The sequence below is a fragment of the Epinephelus lanceolatus genome, chromosome 8 (assembly GCF_041903045.1).
Source record: "Epinephelus lanceolatus isolate andai-2023 chromosome 8, ASM4190304v1, whole genome shotgun sequence".
NCBI lineage: Eukaryota > Metazoa > Chordata > Actinopteri > Perciformes > Serranidae > Epinephelus > Epinephelus lanceolatus.
In genome coordinates this window covers 45,216,434-45,235,484 of record NC_135741.1, presented here as the reverse complement: position 1 = coordinate 45,235,484, position 19,051 = coordinate 45,216,434, and the positions used below count along the sequence as shown (strand labels likewise).

Here is a 19,051-nt window from a genome sequence, read left to right as displayed (position 1 = left end):
AGAATGACATTAGTCTTCCTAAATATCTGCCTATGATACAGGTCAGATAATGTACGCTGCTGTACTCCCAATATCCTGCTGCTCATTTTAACAACTCTGCTGAGTGAATTTTTGGACGTGGTATTGAGGTTACCAAACCAGCAGAGAAGAGAGAAAGTCAGGACAGACTCAATATATGATTCATAAAAAAAGGATCATAAGAGACTTGTCAACCTGGAACTTGGACAGTTTTCTCAGGCAGGACAGACGTTGCTGGACTTTTTTGCAGAGAGCGTCGGCGTGGCAAGTAAAATTAAGCTTATTATCCACAGTAGTCCCGAGATATTTATAATGATCCACAACTTCTACTGTCTGTCCCTTGATGATGGTTGATTGGCTGATATTTGATGGCTTAATGCTAATAAAATAAATGCACAATTAAAATGTGAGACTGGATTGTATTAAAAGCTGATGAAAAGTCTGCAAATAGCAGCTTGGCATGGTTTTTGTTTCCTTCAAGATGTTTGTAAACAAGGTTTAATAAGGAGGCAGTAGCATCCTCTACTCCATGGCCAGTCCTATATGCAAACTGCAGAGGGTCAAGTAGGTGCTCAGTGTTAGTAAGTAGAATAATAATTTTTTAAAAGACTTCATGACAAGGGAAGTCAATGCCACAGGTCTAAAATCATTAAAAAACTTGGGGTGGTTGATTTTGGCCATGGGTATAACTGTGGACTGCTTCCAACACCTTGGCATCCTCTGTAGGTTAAGAGACAACTGGAAAATATAATAAAAAATGGGGGCTAACAGTTTGGCACAGGAAGAAAGCAGTCGGCTACTTATGTTGTCAGGACCCGGACTTTTCCCGGTTTTAGACTGTTTAAAAGAATTGGCCACAGAGAGGACATCAAAGGGAACAAGTCCAGAACAGGATAGCTTGTTCTTAAAATTTAAGATTTCATTGCTGAAATCAAAGGAATCAAACCTAAGATGAAACTTACTGAACTCCTGTGCCAAGTGACTGTCAGAATTAAAACCATTGAGAGACACCTTTTTGTGGCTTTTGTTTTCTGACCCAACAGTAGTTTTTAAGCCATTCCAAACAGACCCCAACTTATTGTTGGCAAGTTCTCTTTCCAATTTCTCTTTGTAATTCAGTTTTGCCCTTTTTATCTCACTCTTAATTTCCCTTTTAAGCAGGTTCAGCTCTGTAAGGTTGTTCTCTCTAAATGCTCTTCTCTTCTTGTTACACAGATCTTTCAATGATTTCGACACCCAGGGATTGCTGTTAGGAAACATCTTGACAGTCTTTTTTGGGATCACCCTGTTCTCACAAAAAGTCACATAGTTACTGACAACGTCAGTCAGCTCATGAATGTCACTACAAGATTCCTTAAACATGTCTCAATCTGTACAGTCAAAGCAGCCCTGCAGGGTCAGGATGGAATCATCAGTCCAGTTGTTAATCTGTTTAGTGATGATTTTACTCCTCCTGAGGGCAGGGCGATATGCAGGGATGAGCTGCACACAGTTGTGATCAGCCCCCCCCCAGTGGAGGAAGGGAGAGGGACTTGAATGCACCTTTGACAGAACCATAACACATATCAAGAGTTTTGTTCTGCCTGGTTGGGCAAGTGACATACTGGTAAAAGTTCTTGTGAGTTTTTTTTTTCAGTGAACAATGATTGAAATCACCAAGCACAAAGATGGGTGCATCAGGAGATATCAACTGCAGCTTTTGGGTCACCTGAAGGATAGACTCCGAGGCTTCCTCCTCATTAGCTCTCAGATGAATATAAACAACAATAACAAATATCTGGGGGAATTCCCGGGGCAAATAAAAGGGGCGCAAAGACACAACCAGCAGTTCAACATGTTTAGTGCAGAGTCTCTCTCTGACAACGACAGTTTTGCACAAGCGCTCATTAACATAGAGGCACACGCCCCTGCCCTGTGATTTGCCAGTGACACCGGCATCCCGGTCGAGGCGGGTCGGCTCGCCAAATCCATCAATGAACATTTCCGCATTCAAGTCACTGTCTGACAGTTTGAGTAAATGCCAACAGACATGCATTTCTGAATTCATGTTGGAATCGAACATGGGCTTGCAGTTCGTCAAGTTTATTACGGATAGACTGGGCTTTTGAGAGGATGATGGACGGTAGAGGAATATGAGAGAGTGACTGTCTCCGTAGTCTGTGACGTAAACCACCCCATCTGCCCCGCTTCCTCGTTTTTGGCGGAGGGCTGTTAAACTCCCTCTGATGATCATTCCTGTAGTCAGTGAATGAATCCAGGCACGGGGAGATCAGATCAGGGGGAGAAACTGACGAAGAGTTGCTCCACTGCAGAAGAAACTCTCTGCTGTATTGAATCCGCTCCAGATGATCATCAAAGAGTTGGAAGCCATGGGAGAGGCAGAACGCCAGCCACAGTATAAAACATGCTGTAAACTCCATTATTTGTGGGAAACGTAGGTACCGATAAACATGAATCAGTCCATATCCCTTTATGCCCTGCTGATCAGACCAGATCCACTGTGTTCAAAGCCAGGATCAATAGAAAAAACACTTAAACAAACACTGACAGACACAGACGTACTTGCTGCCGGTCGCTGCACGAGCATGCGCCCAAAACTCAGCCACATCTGACTTCTTCATTCTGTATGTGGCTCTCAGCTCCAAGCTGATCAGTTCCTAATTATAACTTAAATCTTTAAAAACATCTCAATTATACGGTTTAATTTTTAAAAAGGTTCAGTAATTTCCTAAAACATCAGGTCACTGTCGTTTTTTATCACGTTAGTAAAACTGGAGGAAGCAGTGCATTTGTTGGGGACTAGTTTGGCATAAATCCACATTTGGTGCTCTAGTGCAGTGGTTTTCAGCTGGTCCAGCCACGGGGTCCAGATTTCACCTTTGTCATTAGTTTAAGGTCCACACAGTTACAGTCTCATACTTGCAGTAGCGGCTCTTGGTGAAATGGGGTGGGAGGGCTAACGCATTAGGCCTATGGCCTATACTGATCAATAGTTCAGCTGCAGTAACAGTAACATCACACTGACATACAGTACCAGGTTACAGCCACAATGCACTACAACAAAACTAGAGAATTAGGCTAACTACAAAAATGTTCTGATGCCAAAAGCTCTCTCTCTCTCACTCTCGCTCTCTCTCTCTCTCTCTCTCACACACATTTAAAATAATCTACCTCATTCAGCATGATGCTAACGCAATTCGCAAGACTCAACGCTCACTCTCCCACTACAGTAACAGCGGGCAGGCCCTCACTGTACTTCCACGCACTGTCATTGGCCAAAAGTCAGTGGCCTGGCCTGACTTAATTTAGCCCAACTGGACAGTAAATCAAGGGGGCATGTCACGACACCTGTCACTCACGATGTGACAACAATGATTGGAAGCTGATTCTAGGAGATGAGCTGTAAAAAATCAGCCCATTTAGATAAATCCTGCATTTTTGTGACTATTTTAGTGCTGTTGCTGCTACCCGTTCCACCAAAAACAATCCAAATCCATCCAAACTACCCAAAAAGACAGTAAGAAAACTACAGCTAGTCCAATGCTGCACCCAAAATTTCGACTAAAACAAGAAAAATAAATCACATTACATCATTGCTGAAATCAATACACTGGTTACTAGGGCTGGGCGGTATATCGATTTTTTACAATATATCGATTTATTTTCAAGCACGATATAGATTAGATAGTGTGCACCTCTCCTCTCTCCTCACAGCTCTGCCCCCTCACTCACTCATAGTTTCTCCATTATCACCCAGAGAGACACAGAGCTGCTCCTCTGTTGAATCTGTCTGTTCATTAGTTTACAGTGCAACATTGGTCTTTATGTTGCCAAGCTACGGTACTTCAATCTGTGGGATGAATGAAGTTACCGCAGTAGCACACGTACAATACTGTGGGCCTTTTCCTCGGTAACCTTTAGCCACGTCCTGTCAAGCCATGCTGCGCCGATTTGTGTTTCTGTTATCAGTTTAGTCGGCGGTGCCATGCCGAGCAGCGCACCTCTTCCTTATCTGAAGTAGGTTCAAAAGCTGGGCCGCCCGCACTCAAGCGGGTAGCGGTGGTGTCTCCCTGTCTCATACGTAAACCACCAAGTATCATTCATGTGCTCCTCGGATGGTCCGATTTCCCATGTCGGGAAGTCGTTCTTACTTCATTGTGTGTTCATGAGCGTTTAGGTGGTAATGTGGAGACATCATGGACATTACAAAGAAGATATCACTCAAAATGTTTAAAAAACACGTCGTCAACCGTTTCCACTGAAATATTGCTTTACAGTCGGAAACTCATTTTTCCGATTATTCCGACATCACATGAGGCAGCGCCACTGTGCAGCGGTCATATTCAAGATCAACTTGCGTTTCCAGCTGATCCAAGAGGCTTTTTAAAAGGTTAAAAAGGAATGACACATAGTGCGCCCAAATTCACACCTGTTCGTTCCTCTCTATGGATTTTCTCCACGACTGTTACAGGGTTCCTACAGCTTAAGGCTAGTTAAATTTAAGACTTTTTAAGACTTTTTTAATGCCACTTGAAATGAAATTTAAGACCAATGACACAATCAACACAAATGAAAAAACTCCCTCATTTGATTTGTGTAATTTAGGGTTGTCAAAAAAAAATTCGAAGTTCGAAATATATTCGAATATATATATTTTTTATAAGTTCGAACCTAAATTTGATAATTCGAATATCTTTAATAATTAATTAATACTATCAATAATGTTGTATATCACGGCGAATCCCGTTTGGGCTGAGATGGCTCGCGCAAAAAACTATGCACTGAAGTATCCAAACATTGCTCAGATAGCGAGGCAGAAGTTGGTCATACCTGGCACTACAGTGAGATCAGAACAGGTGTTTTCATCCGAGTGTCACGTTCATATTGCGTCAGCAATAAGCATCTTATTTTTTGTGTTTTTTGTAAAAAAAAAAAAAAAAATTAAAAAATTATAAATAAATAAATAAATAAATAAAAATAATAATTAATTCGAAAATATTGGAACTCAATTTCATGGTGCTTTTGACAGCCCTAGTGTGATTGGTGTTTTGTCAAGGTGTTCAGACACCACAGTACCTCTACTTTTAGCGCAGGCATGCACCCGAACATTGTCCAGAGATTGTTGATATTGGAGATGGGAGTGGAGGCACGGTAGAGACGAGAGTAGAACAGTTTGTTGACAGCTTGATTTTGAGGCTTTGTGCTTCGCACTGTGCTGTGTGTGGACTCCACTGCCTTAATTCCCATTGTGCCGATTTTGAAACATCTTGCACAAAATACACCGTGCCTCGTATAAACTGCCTGGTATCAGTTTCAGCCATCCAGAAAAATCTTTGTTGGACAGTCAATTTTCATTAAATTTACACTTTCCCATGTGGTCCGACTGCTACATGAATGACGTGCATCTGTTCTGAGAGTCACGGCCGCAAAAACATCACTGTTTTGTAGGTTCCGCTCTTGTGACTGCGTGATGTTACCGCTATTCGGCAAATTATTTAAAAAAAAAAAAAAATGTTACCTGTTATTTTTAGATTTGAGACTAATTACAATCATAAAATCCTACTTACTATGTGTTAACATTTTTAAGACTTTTGAAAGATTGATTTAAGACATTTTAATGGCAATTAAGGCCTTATTTTTAGATTAATGAATTCAATGCCTTTTTTTTGGGGGGGGGGGGGTATTTTTTGCCTTTAATGGACAGGACAGTTAAGTGTGAAAGGGGGAGAGAGAGAGAGAGAGAGAGGGGATGACATGCAGCAAAGGGCCACAGGCTGGACTCGAACCCGGGCAGCCTTGTACATGGGGCGCCTGCTCTACCGCTAAGCCACCAACGCCCCAATTCAGTGCCTTTTAAGATTTTTTAAGGATCCGCGGGAACCCTGCGTTAGTGAGAAGCCACTCATATCACATGAAACAGCGGAACTGCAGCTTTGTCGGACACTTGTCGGTAGTCCAATGTTTTCACAACGAAAAAAAATGATAAAGTTACACTAAAATTATGTATAATAGAGCTTTCATACAGCTTTGCACACACATTCAAGGGTTAAAGCAAGAAAAAATTTTGTGCCTGAAATGTGGAGCATGGAAGATTTGTGTGCCTGAAATCTGAAATCTTTTCCAGAGGGGGGGACTTGGTGTTGCAGTCACAAAATGAAGAAATAGAAATGTATGTGTTGCAAAGGAACGTGTTTCTTATCAAAATGAACAAAAAAATTATAGCTTTAGTAGTTACTTTTCAGATTAAACTTTTATAGCATAATGAGTTTATAAAGATTAAACTTTCAGTGGTTACCAGACTTTTTGACTTATAGCTCCTACATGTCTTTTTTGCCTTGGTGCTATTTATTTTTAGAAGCTAAATCATTTAGGCTGTTTGCAAAATTGTATCGCGCATGATGTGAATTAAACAGGCGGTTACGTCAAAATTTCGCCTCTGGGCAAGCATGTCATCATTGAAATGGATCATATAATGTTGTGGTGGTGACTTTAAAACTTCAGCATAGAGGATTTTTATTGCAACTTTCGTTTCTGTCTGGTTTCTGTTACCTTACCTTCAAAATTACCGCTGGCTTACCGGAGCCTCTGTGCTGTGTGTCTCAATGTGACATGATTCGAAAGCATGCACAGGCGTCAGTGTTGATTGGCTATCACTGTGCCGTGTAACCAATCAGAGGGGACTGTAGGCGGGACAAAGCCCAGTGCAGTGGGGACTGCATGCAGGGAGGGAGACGGCTGTATCAGAGCCAAAGGAGCGAGTTTTAAAATACATTTATTTGATCTGTTATTGATGAATAAACGTCCGATGCTGATTACGGTAAACAGTAGGTTGTGTTTACTTGCACACTGTGTGCCTAAATCATTTTCCCAGTTCGCACACATATACTGTATATATATATATTTTTAGGGGCAAATGCCAGTGAAATGCTCGCACTGCAGAGCACTTCTGCGCGTGCCGGACAGGAACTTCACCACGCTGGAAATCCGGCGCTGTGCCGGAGAACTTTGAGGTTGGGTTCCCATTGCGCGTGCCAAACGTGCCAAATGGTGCCAGTCCCCTTTGATCTGACATCAGATGTGACGGGACAGTCGATATAGAGATACATTTATGTGCTGATTGCAGATAGTTGCATTAAATAGTGCTTTCTGTGGGTATTTATTACATTGCTAATGTGCCTGACATTCTGGAAACCTGCCTGTGAGGTTTTGGTTACGTGTGTGCACTGTCCGCCGGTCAGCCAAACTTCCACTGCACTGGCTACACTCCGCCTGCGCTGACAGTAGACCTGGTTTCAGCTGGCGAGCTTTAAGCGCACCTTTGGCGAAGCTTTTTGGCATGAAACTGTCACTGCGCCAAGCTGGATCTGTCGACACCTCCCCCTGCTGCGCCGCCACACCCATCTCAGCGCACCTCAGTCTGCCAAACTACCAAACTGAGTGCGCCTCAGGTTGCGCTGCTCGAAACTAGCTCTGCGCGGGGTTCGCCACCCTGCGCCACGCCGGGAAACTAGAGGCCACTGTGTCTAGATATTAGAGCTCTCTGTATTTTTATGAGTAAATTAAATACCTATATTTCTAATCTGACTTTTTAATGTGAAGTAACATTACAGTCTTGATTTTAAAGTTGTAACCATCGGTTTGGCCCTCATTTACCCTTCCTGTTTATATTATATCTAAACTAAGCACAAAAAGTAAGGAAATTTGTGTTTGGTAGAATATTTCTTTGTTGCAACAATGCTTCTTAGCAATAAATTTTATATTGTTGGAAAGCCTGTTTAATTCCCTTTTAAATTGTGCCACATTTGTAAGGAACATGCATTTGTGGGACGAGCAGCAGAGCTGGTAAACATGGGTGGATGTCTCAAGTGACTGTTACCCCCTCTTTGAGGATAAGACGTTTGTGGTGAAGGCCTTCAGGTTGTTCCACCACATCCCCTCCTTTGGTTTTTGCGTTCAGGAGCATGATCGACCTGGAAGACTGAAGACTGAAATCCTGAAGGAACTAGGCCTGAAACCAGGGCCGCTTTATGGGAGGTTGAAAACTGGTGAGCCTATAACTCTGGAGAGTGGGCGTGTCATTCTACCGAGTGAAGTGCTGGAAGAAGCCATTCCTGGGAGGAAAGTTTGCATCTTAGGAGACTGTAGCTCAGTTCTTGGGGAAGGACCACTGAGGCTGTGCAATGCAGCAGACATTCTGGTTCACGAGGCCACCCTTGGGGACGAGCACCGGGAGAAAGCAGTGGACCATGGACACAGTACACCTGAAATGGCGGCAACATTGGCTAGGGCTTGCTGTGCACGGAGGCTGGTGCTGCACCATTTCAGCCAGAGATACAAACCTTGCTCTCTGCAGAAGGAAGGTGACGAGGATGATGTCTCAGAGCTCAAGAGACAGGCAGAAGATGCCCTAAAGGACAGTGGTATAGAAGTGACTCTAACTGAGGACTTTCTTACGCTACCCATTCCTCTTAGAAGACCAAGGTAATGAATTATTAATTGCTTTTAACCATGTCACATGGCCTTCATCATGTCAAAGCTCAAGGGTTATTGAGAAAATTGGAAAGTTTGAACATCTACTGTATGTATGATTAAAACTGTAAATTGAATTGGTCTGATGTGCTGACGTATTGCAGTAAGCGAGTTGTGTCATTTCCAGTGTTTCTGTGACAGCGTCTCTGTACTGCTCTAGTGAATTCTACTAGCCTGCTTTCTGCTTTCTCACTTCAGTTGCTTTAACATCTACTTCAAGTCTTAACCCACACTAGTTCTGTTTAAGCACTTATAGCTCTCCTCCTTTTTATGACTTCCCTGCTAATCTCTTAGCTGTTGTTTGTACGTTTTCTAGCCTTGGTAGTTACATTAGCTTTACAGTTAGCGATGGCTTCTCCCTCTGCTCTTTCTTGCTCGGTGTGCCAAATGTTTAGCTATGCCTCTGCCTCCTTTAGCGACAGAGGTAATTGTAACAAGTGTAGCTTATTTGCTGCGTTGGAGGCGAGGCTTAGTGAATTAGAAGCGCGGCTCCGCACCATGGAAAACCATTCAGTAGCTGCGGTAGTTAGCCAGTCCCCTGTAGCCGGTACGGAGCCACATAGCATAGCCTCAGCTAGCGGTCCTCCGGTAACACCCGTTCAGCCGGGAGGTTGGGTAACTGTTTGCCAGAGGAATAGCTCCAAGCCGAAGCCCACAGCTCACCACCAGCCTGTTCACGTTTCCAGCCGCTTTTCCCCACTCAGTGACACACCTGCTGAGTCTCTGATCACTCTGATCATTGGCAGCTCTATTCTGAGGAACGTGAAGTTAGCAACACCAGCGGCCATAGTCAAATGCGGGCGACGCTGAATCAAATTTAAAACTGCTTGCTAAAGCTAAATGTAGATTCAGTAAGATTGTTATTCACGTCGGCGGCAATGACACCCGGTTATGCCAATCGGAGGTCACTAAAATTAATATTGCCTCGGTGTGTGAATATGCAAAAACGATGTCGGACTCCGTAGTTTTCTCTGGACCCCTCCCAAATCTGACCACTGATGACATGTTTAGCCGCATGTCATCATTTAATCGCTGGCTGTCCAGGTGGTGTGCAACAAACAATGTGGGTTTCGTTAATAATTGGCAAACTTTCTGGGGAAAACCTGGTCTTATTAGGAGAGACGGCATTCATCCCACTTTGGATGGAGCTGCTCTCATTTCTAGGAACCTGGCAAATCCCTGACAACCCAGAGTTGAGATCAGGACTCAGAGTCACAGTCCTATACGCTTCTCTGAGCTTCTAGTGCAATAGTGCATAGTTTTATACAAACGGTGTCTGTCCCCCGACCACCTAAATTATCTAAATCTAAAATTAAACAAAGAGGAGTTGTGCATAACAACCTCATAAAAATTAAAACCTCTTCTGTGACAGAAAGACAAAACAGGAGAATTAAATGCGGACTGTTAAATATCAGGTCTCTATCGTCTAAAGCAGTGACAGTAAACAAATTAATATCAGATAATCATATTGATTTACTCAGTCTCACTGAAACCTGGCTGTGTCCAGATGAATATGTTAGTCTAAATGAATCCACTCCTTCCAGTCATAATAATACCCACATTCCTCGAGGCAGCGGCCGAGGAGGGGGAGTTGCAGCTATTTTTAACTCTAGTCTGTTAATCAACCCTAAACCTAAACTAGACTATAATTCATTTGAAAGCCTCGTTCTTAGTCTTTTACATCTGACCTGGAAAAACCTCGCAGCCACTTTTATTTGTTATAGTGTACCGTGCTCCTGGCCCGTATTCTGAATTTGTTTCTGAATTCTCAGAGTTGTTATCCAGTTTAGTTCTTAAATCAGATAAAGTTATTATTGTAGGCAATTTTAACATTCATGTCGACGTTGATAATGACTCCCTGGTTACCGCGTTTATCTCATTATTAGACTCCATTGGCTTCAGTCAGGGTGTACATGAACCCAATCACTGTTTTAACCATACCCTCGATCTAGTTCTGACGTATGGAATTGAAATTGATAACTTAACAGTCTTTCCACAGAATCCCTCGCTATCGGATCATTATTTGATTACTTTTGATTTCTTTTTACTCAATTACACGCCACTCAGCACCAGTTACTATACTAGATGTTTATCAGATAGTGCTGTTGCAAAATTTAAGGAAATGATTACTCCGTCGTTAAATTCAATACCAAGTCCTTCAGTAACAGACTTTAACCTCTCCCGAAATGTTCATCTTGTCGATAGCGCCGTAGGCTCGCTGCGAACAACACTCGACTCTGTAGCTCCTCTTAAAAAGAAGTTAACAAAGCAAAGAAAGTTCGCTCCTTGGTATAACTCTCAAACCCGTAAGTTAAAACAAATATCGCGAAAATTTGAAAGGAACTGGCGATTAACCAAACTGGAAGAATTTCGTTTAATCTGGGCAGACAGTCTCAAAACGTATAAGAGGGGCCTCCGCAATGCCAGAGCAAACTATTACTCAGCAATAAGAAAGAAGAAAACAAGAATAACCCCAGGTTTCTTTTCAGCACTGTAGCCAGGCTGACTGAGAGTCAAAGCTCCATTGAGCCTTGTATTCCTCTAGCCCTCAGCAGTAATGATTTTATGAGCTTTTTTAATGACAAAATTCTAACTATTAGAGGCAAAATTCATGACCTCCTGTCCTCAGATAGTACCTATCTAACCTCAAACACAGCTGTAAGACCAAATATATATTTAGATTGCTTCTCCCCAATTTCTCTTCAAGAATTGACCACAGTGATTTCTTCATCTAAATCATCAACGTGTCTCTTAGACCCCATCCCAACTAGGCTACTTAAGGAGGTCTTACCTTTAGTTAACACTCATATATTAAATATGATCAATATATCCATATTAACATGCTATGTACCACAGTCTTTTAAGGTAGCTGTAATTAAACCTCTCCTATAAAAGCCCACCCTGGATCCAGAGGTGTTAGCCAACTATAGACCAATATCTCATCTTCCCTTTCTTTCAAAGATCCTTGAGAAAATAGTCGCAGACCAGCTGTGTGATTTTTTCCATGATAATAATTTATTTGAGGAATTTCAGTCAGGATTTAGAGTGCATCATAGCACTGAGACAGCACTAGTTAAAATTACAAATGACCTTCTGATTGCTTCAGACAAAGGACTCGTCTGTGTACTTGTTTTATTAGATCTTAGTGCGGCGTTTGACACAATTGACCATCAAATTCTGCTACAGGGACTGGAACACTTAATTGGCCTAAAAGGTTCTGCACTAAGCTAGTTTAAATCTTATTTATCTGATCGTTTTCAGTTTGTTGACGTTCATAATGAGTCATCCTTACGTACTAAAGTTTGTTTTGGAGTTCTGCAAGGTTCTGTGCTCGGACCAATCCTATTTACTCTATATATGCTTCCTTAAGGTAACATCATTAGAAATCACTCTGTAAATTTCCATTGTTATGCGGATGATACGCAGTTGTATTTATCGATGAAGCCAGAAGAAAGAAATCAATTAACTAAACTTCATAATTGCCTTAAAGACATAAAAACCTGGATGAGCACCAATTTCCTGATGTTAAATTCAGACAAAACTGAAGTTATTGTTCTTGGCCTGAAACAACTCAGAGACTCTTTGTGTGATGACATAGTTTCTCTAGATGGCATTGCTCTGGCCTCTAGCACTACCTTAAGAAACCTCAGAGTAACATTTGATCAAGATTTGTCTTTTAATTCTCACTTAAAACAAACCTCACAGACTGCAATTTTTCATCTGCGTAATATTGCGAAAATTAGGCCTATCCTGACCCGAAAAGATGCAGAAAAATCCAGGCTTTTGTTACCTCAAGGCTGGATTACTGTAACTCTCTATTATCTGGTAGCTCTAGTAAGTCCTTAATACTCTCCAGCTAATTCAGAATGCAGCAGCACGTGTACTAACAGGAACTAAGAAATGTGATCATATTTCTTCTGTTTTAGCTTCTCTGCACTGGCTCCTTGTAAAATCCAGAATTTAATTTAAAATCCTACTGTTAACATATAAAGCTCTAAATGGTCAAGCTCCGTCATATCTTAGAGAGCTCATAGTGCCATATTATCCCACCAGAACTCTGCGCTCGGAGAATGCAGGGTTACTCGTGGTCCCTAAAGTCTCCAAAAGTAGATCAGGAGCCAGAGCCTTCAGCTATCAGGCTCCTCTCCTGTGGAATCATCTTCCTGTTGTGGTCTGGGAGGCGTCTCCACATTTAAGACTAGACTTAAGACTTTCCTCTTTGATAAAGATTATAGTTATAGTTATAGTTAGGGCTGGCTCAGGCTCCTTGTTCCAGCCCCTAGTTAGGCTGACTTAGACCTAGTTTGCCGGAGGACCCCCTATAATACACCAGGCACCTTCTCTCTCTCTCTCTCTCTCTCTCTCTCTCTCTCATGTCCTATTACTGCATCTTGCTAACTCGGCCATTCTGGATGTCACTAACTCGGCTTCTTCTCCGGAGCCTTTGTGCTCCACTGTCTCTCAGGTTAACTCATATTGCAGTGGTGCCTGGATAGTGTGATGTGTGTGGTTGTGCTGCTGCCGTGGTCCTGCCAGATGCCTCCTGCTGCTGCTGTCATCATTAGTCATACTTCTACTGTTATTATACACATATGATTATTGTCACACATGTATATTATCAGATATTAATATATTATTATTAATTATAATATTATTACTTTCATTAATGTTGCTGTAAGCTACTGTCATTACCGTCTGTCCTGCATCTCTCTCTGTCTCTGTCTCTCTCTCTCTGTCTCAATGTGTCATACGGATTACTGTTAATTTATTATGTTGATCTGTTCTGTATGACATCTATTGCACGTCTGTCCATCCTGGAAGAGGGATCCCTCCTCAGTTGCTCTTCCTGAGGTTTCTACTGTTTTTTTCCCCGTTAAAGGGTTTTTTTGGGGAGTTTTTCCTTATCCGCCGTGAGGGTCCAAAGGACAGGGGGATGTCGTATGCTGTAAAGCCCTGTTAGGCAAATTGTGATTTGTGATATTGGGCTTTATAAATAAAATTGAATTGAAATTGAATTGAACTGGGTTGCGCCCATGAAAAATTTGCCATATCTTCTCTGCCTATGCTAAACAGCTTTTTTTTGCTGTTGACTCTTGTTTAGTGTTGTTTGGTGCATTGGATGATTGAAGTCTGAAGAAACAAGACATATTGGAAGAGCCTGGCACCTCCTCCTCATGCTGGTGACACACTGCTGTGGGATGGCATCCCATTCTTCAACCAGCATTTGTCACAACTCAGTCAACGTGGTTTGGTTGGTCACTCTAGCATGAACACCACGTGCAGTCTGTTCCGGATTGTCTGGGCAGAGAGCCGTCGGTCTGCAAAACTTGACTGCAAATCTGAAGAAGACTGCCTACATTCCTAAGTGCTGACAGGATGAGGAAATGGTCTTCTTGGGACGCCCACTTCGCGTCCTGTCTCTGACATCCCCCGTTATATGGAACTTGGCCTTCAGATAGTATTAGGACTCACTCCAAATAATGCCGCAACTTGGTTTTGCAGAACCCCAGCTTGAAGTTGCCCAGATCAGTCAAACGTGGCATGCCAATTCTTGGAGCAGACACCACTGACCACTGTAGCAGGGCCCATGCTGACAGGTGCTGATTGTCAGCACCTGGGGGTAACAGAAGCTCAAAACAAGAGTCAATGGCAACAGCAAAAAAAGCTGTTTGGCATTGGAAGAGAAGATTTGGCAAGTTTTTCATGGGCGCAACCCACATACTCAGCTCTGCTGCTCATCCCACAAATGCATGTTCTTTACAAATGTGGCAACAGTTAAAAGGGAAATAAAAAGACTTTCCAACAGTATAAGATTTATTGCCAAGAAGCATTGTTACAACAAAGAAATAATCTACCAAACACAAATTTCCTTACTTTTGTGCTTAGTTTATATGTAAAGAGTTGAGTTGAGAACATACACAGGCAGACGTTTTATTTTCATGCTTTAGCCATACAGTATAAATTGCTGGTAGACTGGCAGCATCATCAGAGAAATGTTTCAAATTCACAAGGTCATTCCTGACTCCTAAAATTTCCTGGGGCAGGACACTCAGCCCCTCCTCTCTTTATCCAGCTCCCTCTGGATATGAGGCTGGGCTTTACCCGCTAAAAATGTTAAATGGCACAGGACATACCTTGAAGCGAATGTTGTTGCTGACCAGGATGTTGCCCTTCATGAAGTCCCGTTCATTCTGCCGGTTTTCAGTGACCACAGGGAAGGCATGGTAAACTGTGGTGCGCAGGATACTGACCAGAGACTGGACCCGGGTGTGGGGGTACACATAGGTCAAATTGGGCTCCATGATGTCACTGGCTGTCAATCTTTGATAACACACAGATAACAGAAACACAGGAAGTGCACTGTTAGAATTCACCCAAGATGAGTATTTTTTTGTAATGAAATAACTACTGACAGACTGGAAATAAAACTATTCCCTTAATCCTCCTTCCTTCCTATCCTAAATTACCTGAAAGGAACACCACATTCATCCTGTCTATGATCCACAAATAAGTAAGTTTGTATTACAATCTCCTTGTTTATGGGCCTACATTGTAAAATGTCTAAACATGATTCTACTGTCACATCATGTTGATCATTGCAGCCTCATGTCTGCCTGTATTGTGAGTAAAAATATGCTAGTTGGTCAGACTTGGTAAAAAGAAAATGACAGGCACAGTCATTGCCCCCGGTAACCTGCTGTTTTTGGATGGAGACACTGGGAGAGGACTGGCAGGAACAGACAGTCCTGAAGGAGTTCTTAGAGAGGAGAGAAGCTTTAATTGACCTTGATCTCTGTTCAGTGTGTAAGTCCCTAACACTCCAACAGTCCTGATGCTAGCTGCTCAAACTTAAACCAACTAACAGGGCTAAGCTGCATAGAAAGTGTAGTGTGCAAAACTGCCAGTTACTCTACATGAAATGAAGGTACACTGAAGTGCCCACCTGGACAAATGTAGGAAGTTAAGCTACAGCAACATGGCAAAAGTAGTTTAACTACGATAAAGTTATTTTTTCTTTAGATTAAACCAACTTCATTCCAAATCAATGCTGTCTCAGTGATCAATGAAACTGTCAGTCAAACAGATAGACAGGCAACAAGTGTTATGTTAAATTGTTTTTTTTTTAAAACCATAAGCTGTTCTCACTGCTCAAAAACCAAATTGGCAACAAAAAGAATCTTAAACTAATGTACAGCATACCACACTGTAGCATATTAACATCAGTTAACAGTGCATGATTTGCAAATACTGGAGTAAATTATGGTTTTCTTATCTATTCTAGCTTTATTAATTTATTTATTAATTTATTTTTTGTAACCACTTATCCTTTTGGGGGTCACAGGGGGGCTGAAGTCAATACAAGCTGACATTGGGCTTGAGGCAGGGTAAACCCTGGACAAGTCACAAGACTATCACAAGGGTGGTACAAAGAGACAGAACCATTGACACTAACATTCCCACCTACGGACAATTTCGAGCCACCAATTAACCTGCATGTCTTTAGACTGTGGGAGGAAGCCAGAGTTCCCGGAGAAAACTCATGCTGACACGGGGAGAACATGCAAACTACACACAAGGAAGGTACCTTCACCAATGGTTCCCACCAGGAACCCTCTTACTGTGAGGCGACAATGCTAACCACTGTACCACTGTACCACCTGTTCTAGTTTTAGCTATTCATTTTTTGAGTTACTTTTGAGTTATTGTACGTAACTCAGTCTTTATATGTATTTGTTTCCTTTACCTAAGGGCTAGGCAACCCGTGGCTGTTTAGCACCTCTCCAGTGGCTCCATGTGGAGTTAACCAAAAAATTATATAGAAATGAATAACAGTTCTTTTATTTAACGTTTTAATGTTCATAAATCATTGTTGTAGGTCTAAAGCGATTCTTACAGTCTTCAGTTGTACAAATGTGAAGCCTATACACCAAATTAAAAATATGTTTTAACACTTCATCAACTAAAATGTGCATCATACATCTATGGCCTGGCCCCTTTTTCTCTAAATTTTGCCGAACTTCAATAGCAGTGGATAGTCTTGAGTCTCCCTAGCTAGTCTTGCAGTGGATCCAAGTCCACAAAAAGGAAAAGTCTCGGAGGAAAATACAATCTACTTTCACCACCAACACTGCAAAATTAACGTACAAAATAATCATAAATGGCCAAATGCAGAGCAGCCACCTTGTGGTAAAACATAATGAATGTTCAGACCTGTTAGTATTGTTGATAGGTTAATTTACACTTAATAAACTGTGTTACCTTCATTATAAGGCTCAAATATGCTTTGCGGCTCCAGACAGATTTTAATTTATGATTTTGGTCAAACAAGGCTCTTCCGATAGTAAAGGTTGCCGACCCCTGACTGAACTCACTGTTTTTGTATTCTGATTCATGTCAAATGGCTGCTGTATCATAGATGGAAAAAAATAAAATGAAAGTCTTAAAGGTAAAAGGTAAAGTTCCACTGATTGTCACACACCTGAGTGTGTGAAATTTGTTCTCCGCATTTGACCCATCCCCTGAGGGAGCGGTGAGCAGCAGCGGTGCCACGCTCGGGAATCATATGGTGAACTTAAGGTCGAAAAAGGTTGGTGTTTTAATGCAAGTAGCCATGTTTTTTTAATATAATTTTAAAAAATGAAAACTTAATTCAGGTACATTTGTTTATGCTTCATGCATGAAGTTTATTTTTTCCTCCCTTGTGCTGACAATTTCTTTCAAGAGCACCTTGTTTTTTCCTGAGTTTCATATGATACAGACAGTCCTCGGACACACCACTACCTCCTCACCTTTGCTGCTGATCAGTGTTAAAACTACTACTACTATAATACTAAGTATTATGTCAGAGTATTTAAAACCTCATGTACAGTATTTCATTTGTCTAATTCTTTCCATCAAGTAAACTCAAGCTTGTGTGTCTGTGTTTCCCTGCAGCAGAAATGTTGTAGGTATCAGCCCAAGGATTGGTACATGATGTCACTGTCATATGGAAGTGCCTCTGTCAGCTACACATGCACGTCCGTGTATGGCGGTGCCATCACCTACTGGTGCTTAGCAGTTTCATTTCAGACCGCAGCAGAACGCTCCACAGCACTTGAGCTTCAAAAATGCTTGGGAAAATGTAGTTTGTGTGGAAGCTACTACACTTCTGGATCAATAAAAGAGCTAAGCTACTGAAAAGCTCTTCAACCCTTTGATCTCTGCAATAGAAATGTTCCATCAGGGCCTAGATTGGTATTTTTGCTAACTGTGATGCCATTTCTTAGAGTACCTTCAAATGCCTCATATTTCTAAAATCTGTGGAACCTCAGCTGAAAGGTTATGTAAGTCAATAAACCATAAGAATTATTAAAAGTATTAAAATTATCATTAACATGACATGAACATATATAAACATGAAACATCTTTCTTAACACTCCATAAGTTATTTGAACTTTTTTTTTTTTTTATGAGCGGAGTGTAAAGGCATTGTAATGGATTCATTATTCATCTTGCTGGCGCCAGAGCGCATTTTTGCACCACATGCGATGTGCGCAACAACATCATTATGAACATAGAACGTGATGACATGGAAGACAGGAGCCTTAACTTTGTGCTACAAAAAAACTGAATGTTCTAACTATTAAGGTTTTTATTTAGATCAATAGATACAGGATTATGACAATGATCTAAAAATTCCCGGGGGAAATTACGGTGTAAATATGGCAAAATACTACATCTGCACAGCAGGTAAGGTAAGGTAACATGAGGATATGATGCTTTGATGGTTAAACCAAAAGCCTTAGCTTTCTTCTGCTAAAAGACTGAATGTTCTAGTTGTTATAGTTCTTATTTTTGATCTGTTTAAATGGAATCACACAAACAACAATCTCCTGTGGCCATCTGCTGTAGGTCAGTTTTTAAAGGGTTAATTCAGGAAATAGCAGTGCTACCACCACGCTACAGAAAAATGTTGTAGTAATGCCACTACTTGTAGCATCACTACTGCCTAACACCGACACACTATAACAGTGACATCATCAATCCAATAAAAGACTGCAGATGCAACAGATACCTGCTGCATTCAGATGGCTGTGAGGAGTCACCAGAGTAAAAGAAAGGCCTTCGGCTCTTAAGGCCACACTGGCAGCCAATGCCAAGCATGATTTTAAGCTAATGCAGAGGTGGAAGAAGTATAGATCTCTTAGTAAAAGTAGTAATAACTCTGCATGGTCGCCTGTTGATGAGCTGCAGCACGACACATCCAGTGTGTGCTAGGGGCGGCACTTGACACGTGTCACATGATGCGCCACAGCGCGGGGCGCCAGTGTGTTTTCAGCTTTAGTTTTGTTGTTTGTTAAACAACAAATCTTACTTGTCCATTTCAACCTCAGTCTCCCACTCCAGCAGTGGCACTCCTCTCAGCTGGATGTGGATGTCATAGATGCCCTTGTTGAAAAAATCTCCAGTCCATTTGGCAACCTGATAATCAACACAAAACCATTTACTACGTGAAACCCAACAG

At 41.7% G+C, this 19,051-nt stretch overlaps 1 protein-coding gene and 1 pseudogene across 3 annotated transcripts in view; one reads left to right on the top strand and one right to left on the bottom strand.

Moving 5' to 3' along the window:
* Nucleotides 1-19,051, bottom strand: part of clcn6 (chloride channel 6) — a 178,324-nt gene that overhangs the window by 93,482 nt on the left and 65,791 nt on the right. For all 3 annotated transcript variants that reach the window (XM_033629850.2, XM_078170352.1, XM_033629849.2), the window contains exons 17-18: nucleotides 18,902-19,008; nucleotides 14,682-14,868 (exon numbers count right to left, since the gene is read on the bottom strand). In XM_033629850.2, coding sequence (XP_033485741.1) covers nucleotides 14,682-14,868; nucleotides 18,902-19,008 — 294 coding nt within the window. The remainder of the gene's footprint in view (nucleotides 1-14,681; nucleotides 14,869-18,901; nucleotides 19,009-19,051) is intronic.
* LOC144464169 (zinc phosphodiesterase ELAC protein 1 pseudogene) lies at nucleotides 7,868-8,503 on the top strand (annotated as a pseudogene).